Below are 15,931 nucleotides of genomic sequence, written 5' to 3' on the forward strand. Positions count from 1 at the left end.
CGTCCAGCTTCCTGGGAGAGAAGAGGGAGCAGAGCCAATGGGAAGAACAGGTGCAGTCTGCTCTGAACACCAGGCGAGGACAGAGTCCAGCCCCACTGCGAAGCAGGCCAGCTTCCGGCGAGAGAGCAGCATCTAAAGAGTCAGGTAGACAAATGATTTTATTTGCATTCAACTGCTAGGCCAAATCATGGCTTTGAGCTATCTGTATCCGATGCAAGATTGCCACAGAGCAAAATTATTCTCAAAGTTTAGCCTGCATCATGATCACTTGGAGGGATCATTCAAACAGATCTCTGACTAAGTTCAAGGGAGATGTGCAATTTGCACCTCTAGCAAGTTGCCCAGTGAAGCTGATGCTGCCTCACATTGGGAACCACAGATCAGGAGCTCAAGCCATTTTACAGACAGGGCCCATGAGCTAAATGGGCTGGACTTCAAGCGTGGGGTACTTGATTACTATTTTCAGGCAGGAGTTTCACAGAATTCATTCTCCCACTTGGTTCTTAAATACCAGCAGGCAGTCTTGTGTGCTTTTATATCTCTGTTAGAATTTCATCACACTGATGGTCATCCCTTGTGAACTTTCTATTTTATATGGCATTCTTTTAAAACAGCAGAGGACCCAGCCACTAGGGAGGTTAAGGCAGGAGGATTTTAAGTTTGAGGCCAGCCTGGGGAACTTAGAGACTCTCTCTCAGAAAGAAAGGGATTTAGGACATAGCACAGTGGTAGAGCACCCTGAGTTCAATCCCTACTACTAGGAGGGGGGTGGGTAAAGGAAAAAATGAACACCTTAAGATTTTATTGCAGAGTACATTATGCCAGTTCATGAAATACTGAAAAGTGACATCATCGGGCCTATTCTTGTTGCAATAAAATATGCCACTAAAATATTAGCTATTATATATTTGAGAACCTTTAGATAAGGAAATTTCTCTAAACAAAGTACTGCTTGAGGTTCCAAAGAGAACCCAGACAGTGAGGTCCTCAGGCAGGTTCTTCCTTCCCTCTATACTATTTGTATTTGCACGTGGGCTGTGCATTTCTTTGTCTGAGCTTCCCATTGCATGTGATGACCACCCACCCTTCACCAGACTGGGGAGTCTTGGTCCTGAGTGTTGGTTAGTTAGGAGCAGAGGCACTGGGTTTGACTTGGGTCTACGAGGTCAGACAGCAAGTGGGGCTTTTAATCCTCTTCAGCAGTCTCGAATGGCAGTGAAACAAGGAGGAAAGACTGGAATGCTGAGGAGACTGGGGAGAGCACCCCAATGCCTGGGACCTACTCATAGCCAAGAGGGAATCAGAGTCCCACAGTGCAGGAAATGCTCTGACTGGGAGGAAAGGAAATCCCACCATGAACAGCACAGCCCATTGTGTCCCCACCCAGAGAACTCAACAAAATCTCAGCTGCCAACACAACTCAACACCCTTCCCAGAAGCTGTGTGTGATCTTCCCCTTGCCTTTGTTGTTTCCTCTTTTGCAAAGCTGTTTTAAAATGTGACTGACTTTCAAGGTCATTTGGAGCTTTAAAAAAGTACATACTTCTGGGTATGATAATAGTATTTTTTTAAATTCCATAGAAAGTTAGATATATACTCAAATAAACACGCAAAAGGATACAAAATTGGAGACTTGGGGGTGAGGATTTAGCTCAGTGGTTCCGGAGCCTGCCTCAAAAGTGCAAGGTCCCAAGTTTGATCCCCGGTACCAAAAAAAAAAAAATTGGAGACTTGTTTTAAAATAGTGTAGCAAAAATATTGTGGAAGATAGATGCAAAAGAATGGCATCAAAGGTCAAACATTACTGAAGCTGGACACAACATGAAGATATACTACACTACTCTCTATTTTTGTGTGCATCTAGAATTTTCTACAATAATGCATGATTGAAAACTATATAAAAATATAGTTTTCCAGCCCTGTGTGGTGATACACACCTGTAATCCCAGCACTCTGGAAGGCTGAGGCAAGAAGACTGCAAGTTTGAGCACACCCTTGGTAACTTACTGACTCAGACCCTGTCTCAAAATTTTAAAAAAAAAATTTTTTTTTGAAAAGGTCTGGGGATGTACCTCAGTGTCAAGGTGCTGAGTTCAACCCCCAGTAGTACAAAAAATAAAGTAAAATAAAAATAAGTAAAATTTCCAAACCCACAGCAGAGCTTAGGTCAGAGGACAGAAGTGGGTCTTCCTCAGGACTGTGGTACAGTTTTGTGCTGCACAAATCCAACGTTTGCCTCATTGTCTCCCAGGCTTTGTACAATTATTACAACACTTTTCCAGCAGATGGCAGTAAATTCTTTTGAGAAACAGGCACCTTTCCTTAATTATTCATACAAAGTCATCTCTGGGCTACAGCAAGGCTGTTTCCCAAATCTGAATTGGAAGACTCTACAAGCAAATTTGGGCCCTACTGTAGAACACTGGACATTCTTTCCCCGCCAATCACACACTTGGTCCCTGGGCCTGGCCTGCGCTGCACTGTGATGCTTCTCTCTCACGAGTGCTGCAGTTCCCAGCTCATCCTGCAGCCCATCTCAACCTCATGAGCAAGAAACCCACAGAGAAAACACAAACATAGAAAATATAAATCAGCCACAAATCCACAGCTCAGAAATAATCACAGCATATGTCATGATGTGTCTTTAAGTTCTAAGTGCATTTCTTTAAAAAAAATTAACTCTGGGATCGTATTCTACAGGATGTTTTAAAACATTTTCTCTCCAGTCAGTTAATAACATATTGTGAATCTTTTCTCATAATATTAAATATTCTGCAATGTCAAGTTTAATGGTTGTAAGAGTATGACATCCTATGTTAATTTTTTATTTTTGGATTTGCTTTCTTAACATGAATAGCATTGTTAAGGTGTCAGAACCAAAACAGAAGGGGATTTTGAGGAACTAAATCCTCAGGAAAGTAAGCAATGCAAACGCACCTGGAAGGGAAGATCCTCTTTCCAAGGATCTCACAAACCAACCCCTTGCCTCAGGATAAGCCTTCCATAAAACAGGAAGAGTTTCTAGAATTCTACAGAACTTGAGACACAGAAGAAAATAAAGATTCATTGAAAAGGTGAAAACCTAATTCTAAAAATAATTCAGTGATTTGGAATATGTGATGTTTATTTACAAGATGATTTTAGTTTACCTCAGCAAGCTTAGTAACTGTGATTAATGCCTCATAAATTATCACATAAAATCTACTTTTTCTCCCATGAAAGGAAGAACAAATATCTACCAGGACAAATGCAACACATCTACATTGCAGAAGAGAAAGGTACTTGTCTTACTCCAATATTACTTCCTACCGAAAACCTACCACAGGCTTGTTAAGGAGGTTAACAGAGCTAATTTAAGTTACAACAGAAATCAGAGGTGCTCAGAAATGCTGCACTATGTATACGAAGTGGTGAATTTCTAATAAATGCCATTCCACCTCAGGGGCAGGGCTCTTGCAGTCAATTGGAAGCTATGGTTTATTAAATTATTTGGAAACTGAGATGATCTTAAGAGCCACTTTAAAAAGGCAGGCAAGTATTATCCTCCAGTCATCTAAGCTGGTTGTCACGTCATTCCCAAATCATCAGGACCCAGCCCCTGGCTCTGTTTTGTTCAGTCACACATCAGTATTATATGTCAGTAGTTCTTTGTCTACTTTTGCAAAGACCCTTCTAATCCTTCCACAAAGGTCCTCAAGGCTCTGAGTAAGTAGGAGTGCAGATTCCTTTTCCAGCATGATATTTTTGTAAGGAAAACAAAATTTTTTACATACACTTTAAAAGCAAATCATAATTGCAGTATTCTGGGAGGCTGAGGCAGGAGGATGACAAGTTTGAGCCCAATGTGGGCAATTAAGCAACTTACCAAAAACATTTCTCAAACTTTAAAAATCAATTTTTTTTAAAAGGGCTAGTGATGTAGCATAGTGTGAAGCCCCTGGGTTCAACCTAGTACTGAAAGAAAGAGCAAAGTGTCATAAAATTTCAGCACTGTATAAGCATGGGCTTCTTTAAACAACATAGAGTTGGCCAGAACACACCACTGCTGAGGCATGTGACTGTGCTTTCATTCTCAGCTCCAAGACTTGGTTCTATAAGCAAAGCACCAGGAAGTACACCAAGACAAAAAGGTAGGAGGATCTCTTCTCTCCAGCAGAGGGGACAGCTGAGCCATGAGTGGGTGCCTCTGGAATCACTGTGTGGCCTTTTGTAACCTACTGAGCTTTCTGATCTTCATGTGTCTCAAACGAAGCCTTACTTGTAGAGTGACTGTAAGAATTAGAAATACTAAGTCTAAGTGCATGCCAGGGTGTCTCACACACACCAGTGATCAACAGGAGTAGCTATCACCATTATTATCATTATTTTTATATTCTGCATGTCACTGAAAAGAGTTCCACTAGTTTGCTTGGTTTTCAAGGAAGAATGTGGATGGATCCCATTCCGTGTTCCAGACTGGCTGGTATTGCCTCTGATATGTAAGTGGAGGCCGTTGGTATGTAGTGCTAACTCGTTAGTAGCTATTTAAAGTGTTTTGCAAGTGTGGTCAAAATAATGGGTTCAACTTCCCTTTGCCCCAGTTAACTAGTATATGGCTACAAATACATTGCTTGTAGAAGCCCCACCGCCTCAAGCTTGCCTCACGAGTTAGGAAGCAGGGTAAAAAGTGTGGGTGAGCTGGCACAACCCCTGCCCCCTAGAGAAAGCATAACTTAAAGTGCAGGCACAGCTGACTGGGTGACCAGATGATCTTCCTTTCAGAGGACTAGCCAACTTGGCTGCTTCTAATAATACAGAACCCAAACCCAAGTGACTGCAAATCTAATTGGATAATTTATCAAGGGAGACAACTATACTAACTATAATAGCTATACTAACTATTATACAACTTTACTAACTATAATAAAAATATTTTTTTCAGATAATCTTACTCACCTCATCCCTGTTACAACTGAATCTCAATATAGAAGCCAGGAAATCTTTCAAGAGTGTAAATTCAGATCATATGAATGCCTCAGCATAAATCTATCTTCCCATTCACAAGTCAAAGCTAGGCCTTAACATAAGCTCAGGGGCCCAGTGAGCTGGTCCTGTCCTCTCACTCAGCACCACACCTGGCTCCTGGGCTCTTCCGAACAATAGGTCAGGCAGGCTCAGAGCCTTTGCACTTTCAATTTCCTTTGCTTAGAAAGCTTTCCCCCCAGAGATCCTGGTTGCTCATTCTCTTTACCTTGCTGGTCTAATGCCACTTCTTCACTTTTCTCACACAAATGCCCCACATCTGAGCTATATCCCAGCCCCTTTTTAAACTTTGAGACGGGGTCTTGCTAAGTTTGAGGCGGAGCTCAAACTTGTGTTCCTCCTGCCTCGGCTTTCCAGATTGCTGGAGTTACACACATGCGCCACTGTACCCAACTCAAATGTCACCTTCTAAGGAAGCCTTCCCTGGCTACCCTGGTCTAAAGTAGAGCAGGCCCCCTTCTTGTTGTCCTCCCCATAGGGTTTAGATCTAAAATGTTCCCCCAAAGTACTATATGTCTGAAAGGAGACGATGAGTTCAATAACTGAATGTGCCATGAGGAGGTGGGGTCTGGATGGAGGTGGGTCACTGGGGGTGACCTCAAAGGGTATAGTCTTCTTCCGGTTCCTCCCTTCTCCTTCCATTCTTTGCTGCCATGGGATGAGCAGTTTTCCTCTGCCAGGCCTGTCCACCATGCTGTTTTTGCCTTAGGGCCAGCCAGCTCTGGACTCAACCCACTGGAAACTGTGAATCAAACCCCTTTAAGTTGGGGTTGGGTATTTTGTCCCAGTGACAGGAAAACTAATAAATTTTCCTAGCTTGGTCTTCCTCTATTTCACTTTCTACACAGATGATTTCTTGCCTATCTTTCCCTATTTGCATGTGACCTAAGAAAGCAGGAGGTTCTGTCTTGTTTTCATTGCCTTATTCCTCACGTCCAGTTTGGTTGAGAAAAGGTGCTCAGTAAATATTAGTGAGATAAATGCAAACCTTTAAAATCTGTGTCTCCATTAATTAACTCCATGGAGAAAGTTAAATTACTTGCTAACCTAGAAGTGCACTTTGTAGTAAACTTAGGCTGGTTTCTCATGTGGTCTCTAAACCATGCTATTCAGAGGCAAATAATCCCCAGCAACCTCCAAGAGAGAGGCCTGTGATCCCATAGGAGACCAACCCACTAAACTCTAAAATATTCCAAGCCAACACTTTTTCTACTTTGTGGCATACCTTGGCTCTCTCTCTCTCACTCTCTCTCTCAGATAGATAGATAGATAGATAGATAGAAAGATAGACAGAGATATTTGTGTGTCATATTAGAGTAATACCTAAGTAGATAACTGGAAATCTTTCTGTGACTTTTCCTTAGGGACCATATGATAGTGGAGTGTCTGTCCATCCAGGAGAGCCCTGAGTTAGGTATCCTGGCTTTTGGAAGATGTCATCAGTCTGGCTCTTGTTCACATGGCTTCTTAAACCTTTGGATTAGCTCTCGGTGAGCAACACAGAACATCTATTCTCCTTATCTTCATCAGAAGCACCTTGAACAAGCTACTTGAAGAAAGCCTGCCAGGGATGGTCAATACTCTTACAACATTTTCCTTCCATCTTTGGACTCACTGGTACCAACAGATGTTTTCCATGTAAACCAATCTGCAAAGTGATCAGTAAACAGGCCCACAATGTTAAATGTTAACATTTCGTCTTTAGATTTCACTGAAGATTTTTTTTTTGGTACCGGAGATTGAACTCGGATCCTTGCGCTTGAGCAGCAGGTGGCAAAACCACTGAGCTAAATCCCCAGCCTTCACTGAAGATTTTTACAAAAATCATTTAAAATAAAAGCTATAACTGAGAAATTTGCTTAAGAAATTAATCAAAATATTATTTCCATTCAGGAATGGTCATGTTCCTTGCTTGGAATAAAAATTACATTACAGATTGAGTTTCCCCTTTCTCTCCTTGCTATTGGGAAACCTAGCGCAGAATCACACAGTCATGACACTAATCCTAATGATGTACAACCGCCCCTTGGCACCCATGCAAGATGGGGTCCAGGACTTGCTGTGGACCAAACTCTGCAGATGCTCAAGTCTCTCCTACGCACTGGCATAGGATTTACACCAAACTTACTCGTATCCTTCCATGTCCTTTAACTCATCTCTAGATGACTTACAGTACCTAATGTAATGTAAATTATATGTAAATCATTGTCATACTGTATTGTTTAGAGAACATTAAGAAGTTCAGTATGCGCAGTACAGATAACGATTTTTTTTCTGAATGTTTTTGATCTGAGGTTGGTTGAATCAGCAATGTGGAACCTACAAACATGAGGGCCAACTGTATATGTGTTCTCTCTTCCTCCCACTCATAGCTTCTTACTATTTTTCATTTATCATTTCACTGCCTTTTAAGCTGCCTCAGTGCCACTATGGAAGAGACAGAATGTAAATAAACATTTTTTTTAAAAACCTGTGTATTAAGAGTCAACATCAGCTAGGCCTGGTGGTGCATTCTTGTAATCCCAGCACTTTAGGAGGTTGAGGCAGGAGGATTCCAAGTTCAAACCCAGCCTGGGCAACTTAGTGAGACTCTATAAATAAGGCCTAGGAATGTAGCTCAGTGTGACGGGCCTGAGTTCAATCCCCTGTGAAACACACACACACACACACACAAAGTCAGCATCAGTGAGTAAGTTCAATCTGTTTCTAATCAGTGTTATTCTACAGCAGGGGCCATTTAGAAAGTATGTTAGGAAGGCTATTAATATCCCCTAGAAATTTGAAAGAAGAGGCTTGAGGACTGTCAGGCTGGATGGGGAGAGAAAAGATCAAATGACCCTAAAAGGTACTTTTCCTCTCTGACTCCTGAGGAGTATCAAGCAGAGACATCAACAATTCCAATGTAAGAGAGTATCTAAGATCCTCAACCCAGCCTCAGGCTCAGCTGGGACAGGCCACCACTGCTGACAGATATGAGGCGGCTTCCAAGGCATCATGAGTCAGAGACAAGTGGCCTTTGCCCACTCAGCTGTCACAGCGCTGCCTGGACACGGACACCCCAGTCACCGACCAAATGCTTCCAAACGCCAAGTTGATCATTAATTTTAAATCCCTAGCTTCTACAGCTCTAAAGATGACTTTACATGATATTAATAATCAGTCAAAATTCCTCTTCTTCAGAAGTCATCCTAGTTAGCATCTATAGGCAATTCAAAAAATAATACACAACACTTCCAACAAATAATCTAATCTCACTTTCATATTTATCATCGGTCTTGTCTTCACAACACCCACCCCACACTACCACTGAAGAAGCAGAGAGACCAGGACCCTGAAAGTCCCTTCCCTGCCCTGCCCCCAGTGGTGATGCCAGCCTTAGTGTCCTTCCACAAAGCTACACCACCAGTTTGTAACTGGTTTCTGTTTCCACACCTGAGCTCAGATAACTACAACAAGGCATGACATACTGGCTCTTACCCTTTCCTATGTGTCTTCTAGTATTTTCTATGGTCGAGTTTCTGTTTACATTTGAAAGAAGTCCTAGGCAGAACCTGTTCCTGTTATTTGAAGGATCAGTGAATCCATCTATGAGCACGCTTCGGGAGGAAGCCTGGAACGTCTCCCCAACTCGATTGTTCAGTTCATAGTAGGCGACCGAGCACCAGTGCTGGGGTTCCTCGTAACAAACTGGCCGGAAGTCTGAAAAACAGTGAGTCAGACAGTACATTGTTACTGTCATACCTGGGCTTCACAGCTCAAGACTGCACCAGGAAACAAAGATTAATGCTTTAAACCAGAAAGCTGCCTGCAAGACCAAGTATGCTGGTTTGCAATCTTCTAAACCTGACTCTTGCTCACATTGCTTCTTAAACCTATGAATTAGCTCCCAGTGAGCAACACAGAACATCTATTCTCCTTGTCTTCAGCAGAAGCTGACTGGGAAGCTTCAGTGGAAGCTGCTTGGGGTTAGCTCATTTGGTTAGCACACCTGTGGGGTAGAGGCCTCAGTCCACATGAATCTTCCATGCTTAAAGCATTTGTGAACATGGGTATTAGCATTGAGAGGACCAGGGAGAAAACATGAATAGATCGATGTAAAATAAAATCATCAAAATAACCACAGCTAAAAGGAAGGTGACACACCACCTCATCTTTACATAGGTAAGAAAACATCTTACTGTGCCAAACTGAATCTCTGGGCTAACCAAAGACAAAAAATAATAATTTGAGCATGTCAAAAGCAAAATCAGAAACACTAAATATAAAATTTTATTTAATTTTATTTATCTAAGTCCAGTGTGGTAGTACCACCATACAGTCTTAGCTACTTGGGAAGCTGAGACAGACATATAGCTTGAGCCTAGGAGTTCAGGCCAGCCCAGCCTTGTAGTGAAACCTTGCCCTCCAAAAACCCAAAAAACAAAAAGCCCCACCACCAACAAAAAACCCTAAAAACTTCTAAATACTAGGTTAAAATAAAAAATTAACTTATTCTAGTATCGAGCATAAAAAAAATTCATTCTCTGGTTTTGAGGAATTCCCAAGTTAAAATGCAAAGCCATGCTATCTGCCTGTCAAAACACATATAAAATAGTTGGCTGGCATATTTTTGTTTTGTTTTGATAGGAGAGGGAGGACAGGAAATGCTCTTAGGAAATAGTTACATTTAGCTGTTCACCTACAGTTTACCTCTGTTAAGTACTGATGGCACTAAATGACCATCAGCTGCAGTATCTAAGGTCTGCCATGGGCGGGGGTCTCTGGGGTATCTAGGTATGACAAGGCAGGGTGGTGCATCAGCTCCAGGGAGCAATAGAACAGAGGAATTGTCAAACTGATAAACTATGCAAAGACAGTTGGTCCAGACTATTTTTTGCTGTTAAGCTTCTAGGCTGTGTTCTGCTAAAAAGAAAACATACTAATTAATATAACAAAATTCTTCTGAATGACACTGTGAGTTTCCTATCAAAGTAACTTGTGCTGAGATCTGCAGTGAAGGGTTGATTTATTTTTCCTCTGACTTTTGAGTTAACATTGAATTTAAATGACTTCATGACAAGATTTTCAAATCTAGGAGCTGTTCACTGCATTTTTCTCAAACGAATAGCTTTATCTGGCTTGTGAAACACAGAGAAAGCTGGCTCTTCCTTGAAATAAGCTTTATTTTCAGCTCTTAGGTTGTCATGGATTGTACAACAATCACAAGGGTGATCTGTACCCAAGAAACTTCAAGATACACTTACAAAACAGAATAGATGAAGCCTAGTTCTAACTTTGTATGCAAAGCATATTTCTTCCAAATATTGGTCCTATAATTCATGGTTATATCCTATATAACCTGTGATCATGGTTGGGCAAATGATAAATGACATTTTATTTGGATGCAATTCATAGCACAATAAAGACTCTAAATCAGAAAAAAACTTCTCAAAGGGCCTCAGAATAACTGATTCCTTCAATTTCCATTCCTAATGTTACTTCAGAAGTATCTTGTTACAGTATCAGTGACAGAATTCAATCACATAAAAGCTCAGACCAAAATGCCTTTATGTAATTGTCTACACAAGCAGTATCATACAAGGTGTACACAAAGACTGCAAGAGAAGCTTGCTAAAAACGCAGATTACTGGTGCACACCCAGAAACTCTGACTCAGTAGACTGGAGGTTGGACATAGCCATCTACATTGTAATAGGTCCTATGGCAATTTTATCACAGGGGTTAGAATTCTAGGAAGCCATGGATAAGGCATTTTTCTGAGATAAAACAGACTGTGATTCTAGTGGAAAATATTAAAATGGTCCTTTTGCAGGCCCTTGAGTAATTCTATCTAGAAAATTAAGGGGTTGAACATAAATCATGTAACAGGGCTATTCTACTTTTATGTACATACTCAAAAGAACTGAAAGTAGAGTCTCAAACAGATACTTGCCTGCTAAGATGATAACTGCCTTATTCACAACAGCCAAAAGGTGGAAACAACCAAAATACCCAACAACCAATGAATGGGCTTTTTAATGTGGTATATTTATACAAAGGAATATTATTTGGTTACTAATACAAAGTACTGATACATGCTATAACACGGATGAACTGTGAAAACACTTTGCTAAATGAAATAAGCCAGACACAAATATGCAGATAGTACATGCATCTACTCACATGAGGTAAATCCATAGGAACAGAAAGTAGATTAGAGGTTACCAGGGGCTGAGGATGGTGGAAAATGGGGAGCTGTTGGTTAATTTGTACAGTTTCTACTTGGAGTAGTAAAAAAAATTTTCAAATAGTGATGATGATTATACAACCTTGTGAATGTACTTAATACCACTGAACTGTACTTTTAAAAATGGTTAGGATGACAAATTTTATGATAGATATATTTTACCACAATTGAAAAATTAATCTAATATTTTAAAATAATTTCACTGTACACTTGAAGTGAGTGGAATCATATGGAATGTGCATTATATCTCGATAAAACTGTTAAAAAGTAGAAACTGGGCCAGTTAATCTCAAAAGTTCCTTTACTTTTATTTATCCATGAATCTACCATTGAGATTGGCATCTTGCTGTTAATCGTTCAGAAAGGAATTATTTTCTTTGAAATGCAAAGGGCCATGTGAGAAACTAACCAGCTTCTGTATATTGCTGGGGTCTGTGCTTCTCAGATGGGAAGAGGAAAGACAACAACCACCTGTCAGTATGACCAAGGCCAGAATACAAAGTCAGTCAAGGAAATCTTTACAGCATAGATGTGTGTTATGTACACATGTATTTTGTGACATAATTATCCTGTCCTTAACCATGGCTCTATCCTCAAATAATCTTCAGTGTTACCTCCTCCAATTCATTGCCTCCTTCTGTCACCACATGCCTGCTTTTGTTCAAATCCTTATAATCACTTGCTGGACTGCTACAGCCTCTAGCACATGTAGTGACTATTTTATATGATTTTTCTCCACAGTCCCTGTCTCTTGATGGTTAGAGACTATGGTTTTAAGCTTCATTGCACTTTTTTCTTTTTCTTTTTTTTTTGTACCGGGGATCGAAATCGGGACCTTGCGCTTGCGAGGCAGGCAGTGGAATCACTGAGCTAAATCCCCAGCCTCTTTTTTTTTTAAATTAATTTTTCATTGCACTTTAGCACTGGCCTAGTGCTAGACATTTCACAGGTGAACAATCACTACTTACTGAGTCAATCAAACCTACATCTCTACTTCTGAATTCTAATACCATGTTCCAAACCCTCGTATGGTAATTTCTTTATTCAACAAGCAAATGACATGAGTAATCACTGCATTTTAGCTCTATGCTGGACATAGAAAAGAGAAGGGATTATATAATATAATGTAACAAATGTAAAAGTAGATCCGTGAATAAACTGCTGAGGAGGCAAAAAGAAAAGCTCAGAAGGGAAGAGGCAACTCCCTAGCTACCTTCATTTTTTTAAACAGTACTGGGGATTGACCCCAGTGCCTTCGCACCAGCTACATCCCCAGCCCTTTTTACATTTTTATTTCGAGATAAGGTCTCACTAAGTTGCTGAGTTGCCTGGGGTAGGTTTGAACTTTCGACCCTCCTGCCCTAGCCCCTTACCCCAGAGTGCTGAGATTACAGGCATTTATCTTCCCACATTTTATAAGTTCTTTGAGGATTGTTGGTTGATCTTTTAATTACTTCTTTAGCAACTTAAGGCAAGGTTTGCACAGAATAAGAATTTCATATATATCTGTTAGATAAATGAATTCATGAATAAACGAATGATGCAGATTGTAGCAGCTGGTACTAGGCATGGGACTGAGAGAACACTAAATGCTTGCCTTTAGAAACTTGTTGGGGCAGATACTATTTATCTCACACTTATGAGGTGCATATAAATCTATTCCTGGAATCTCAACTCTGACCCACTTCACAGGTATGGCAGCACAAGCAATTATGGTAACGTAGTAGATTCTCCCTTTTTTTTTTCATATCTACCTTTAATTCAGCAAATAGTTACCAGAAAGCTCTCCAGCAAGCTGCTGACCTGACTTCACAAAGCAAAAAGTGAGAACGCACTGGCTGGAGGGAGCCTCACTCTGCCCCATGGGCACTGTGTGTGCATCTTTTGTACCAGGGCCCCTTTAGATTGTTGAAAGAAAAGGCTTAACCCTGATCCTCTGTGTTGGCTGCCCTCAGCCCAAGTCGTTCTGCTTGGGTGAGAGAGATGCTTTAATCTTTTTTTTTTGTTTTAATTCTTTTATTGGTACATTGTAGGTATACAACACAATTACATTTCTCATTGGGAATTGTACCTTTACATAATGCATCTTGGTTCTTATTTTTTCCCCATTCCTAGGCCTCCCTTCACCCCCTCCAGCCTTCCCTATTTACAAAGACTTTATTTACATTTTTTCCATTTCTCAGCATTTTTCCTTTCCCTTCTTTCCTTTCCCCTGCCCCTCCCACTACCCCTACCCCTTTGGACCTTTTCTTCCTATTTTACATTATCGATTATTCATTCTAATCATTGGTACATTTTAGGTATACAATATAATGACATTCATCATTGGAAATTTGCACCTTTACATAGTCTCTCTTGGTTCTTATTTTTCACCCTTGCCCAGCCCTCCCTTCAACCCCTCCATTCCTCCCTATTTACAAAGATTTTGTTCCTATTTTTCCATTTTCTCAGGAGACTGGATAAAGAAAATGTGGTTTTTTTTATAAAATGGAGTACTACTCAGCCATAAAAAATGAGAAATTAGAGACATTTATAGCGAAGTGGATGCACATTGAGGCGATACTCTTAAGTGAAATAAATAGGACACACATGAATAAATACCGAATAGTTTCTCTGGTGTGAGAAACTGAAAGTGTAAATAAGGACTAAATGTATAATAGGTAATGTGAAATAGGAAGAAAAGGGGCAAAGGGGAAGGAAGTGGGAGGGCTGGGGAAAGGATAGAAGGGAATGGGATTAATATGAGAAAATGGAAAAATAGGAACAAAATCTTTAATCTTATTTCTATGGCCAAAAAGAATATCTTCAGAACTTCCCAGTGTTCAAATCCATTTAGTTTCTCAGTGATTCCGGAGGATTTGATCCAGAAACCAGAGCAGAAACATGTGGCTGCAGAGCTGTTCCCAAATGGGTGTGGTCCTGATACTGGCAGAGGGTCGGTGGGACCCAATGCGGGCAAGAGACTGCCTTGGAAAGGACCTTAAAGCACCATGCAAATGGTAGTTATAACGCTTACATTATGATGGTTGACCATAAGTCTACTTTTGGACTGATTTTCCCATAGGCCGAGGCTCTTACTGACCTGAGTGTTGATAGGGACTCTCTGGCTCAGCAGGGCTTCCTGGGGAGTGGGGGTAGCTGGCTGAGCACGGGGACTGAGAGAACATGTGGCCAGGCGAGAGAGGGAGCACAGGACATGGAGGCTGCTGGAAGGAGTCGGGGTAAGTGGCATTGTGCGGCATGAGTGGCTCGCTGTGCAGGGAGGCGCTGCGGAACTTGGCCAGGAGGCTGAGCTGGGGGTTATATTCGCTGTGTCTGGGCACGAGTACAGGAGGCAGCACTAGAAGAAGAGAACAGGAGTGAGAACAGAGCACTGCTCATCAGGACAGAACACAGGGAACTTAAGCAGTTTTTGTCTTGTCTAATGGTTGACAACAACACAGTTTTCTCTTTGGGAATAACCCTCCACTACTTGTGCTCATAATAACACTGTCCACTGAGGTCCCATCTCTACCTCATACATGGATATGTGAGCTACACTAAACCTAACAGCCTTGCTCCTTGCCACCTGCATCTTAAGCAGAATGTCAGAATTAATGACAAAGTGCCAGGGAAGCCTTTCTAATATCAGCACTCCAAAGAGGACTGCCTGCTTACTCCTACCTTGGAAATGACGAGCTGTCCTGGCAACTGGCCTTCTGGGGAATTGATTGTTTATGTCTTCCCTTACTTCTGCCAATAAGTCTTTTTTTTTTAAAGGCACAATCAGTTTCTACTGCTTGCAGTGAAACACTACGTGATGCCCAGAATATTTGGCCTTTACAGACTGTGTTGAATTATTTAGATGATCAGCCTCAATTTCGGGTGTGTTAATGCTGCTGGAATAAATACATTCTATTTGTCCTTAATGGAAAGATTTAAAGGTGAGGAGCTAAAAGTTATTAAGTAAAACACAAGCAGTGAGTAATAATAAAGGTGAGCAAGTAAAAGATCAGCAGCACCAAGAAAATCTATAAATTAAGTTTGCTTATTTTAGCAGGTTCCTTCTGGGTTTCATTTTTTAAAAAAAGAACATTAGTATTTCTGATTCTCAGTCAATATAAAATACAGGAATGGATTCAAATTTTCAAGGGCAAGCTTTGTCTGGGCACTCAACCCCCCTAGTGACATTTAAAGGGGCACAAAGCCTGGCATCAACGAGGTAACTATAGGTGCTGAAATGAAGCCTAGAACCAATGTAAGTTCCAGACAGAGAAGACAGAAAATGACCAAAGAAACAACAGAAGAGAACTTCCCAGAGCTGAAAAGGATCTGTGTCTTCAGATGGAAAGAAACACAGAGTCCAGAGAGCCCAGTTAACAGAAGAAAGATTCAGACCTAGTCATACCATCTTGTGTTTCAAACACTGAAAGATAAATAGAATATTCTGGAAACTCTTGGAGGGTCATAGTGACCTGCAGGGAAATGAAAATTGACTTGCCACCTCAACACTGACCACTAGAAGACAACCGACTAACGACCTTCTGAGGGCACAATCTCAACCCCAAATTCCCAACAGAAACCAAGAGAATAAACCAAAAATCCATACAAACTACAGTATGAACTAAAATATAGATGTCAAATATCAAGAGGAGGAAAGAAGATAGAAAATGATCTATATGTAGCTCGGCCCTCATTTTTTATG

At 40.9% G+C, this 15,931-nt stretch overlaps 1 protein-coding gene across 7 annotated transcripts in view; it reads right to left on the reverse strand.

The window, feature by feature from the left end:
* Window positions 1-15,931, reverse strand: part of Smad9 (SMAD family member 9) — a 67,922-nt gene that overhangs the window by 9,485 nt on the left and 42,506 nt on the right. For 6 of the 7 annotated variants that reach the window (XM_087199570.1, XM_087199571.1, XM_087199574.1 and 3 more), the window contains 2 exons: window positions 14,330-14,587; window positions 8,500-8,721 (listed from right to left, as the gene is read on the reverse strand). In XM_087199570.1, coding sequence (XP_087055696.1) covers window positions 8,500-8,721; window positions 14,330-14,587 — 480 coding nt within the window. The remainder of the gene's footprint in view (window positions 1-8,499; window positions 8,722-14,329; window positions 14,588-15,931) is intronic. The other variant, XM_087199572.1, reaches the window with a different exon arrangement.

This window comes from Heterocephalus glaber, unplaced genomic scaffold (assembly GCF_053883595.1).
Source record: "Heterocephalus glaber isolate CG9 unplaced genomic scaffold, H.glaber_assembly_v1.0 deba00001720, whole genome shotgun sequence".
Taxonomy (NCBI): domain Eukaryota; kingdom Metazoa; phylum Chordata; class Mammalia; order Rodentia; family Bathyergidae; genus Heterocephalus; species Heterocephalus glaber.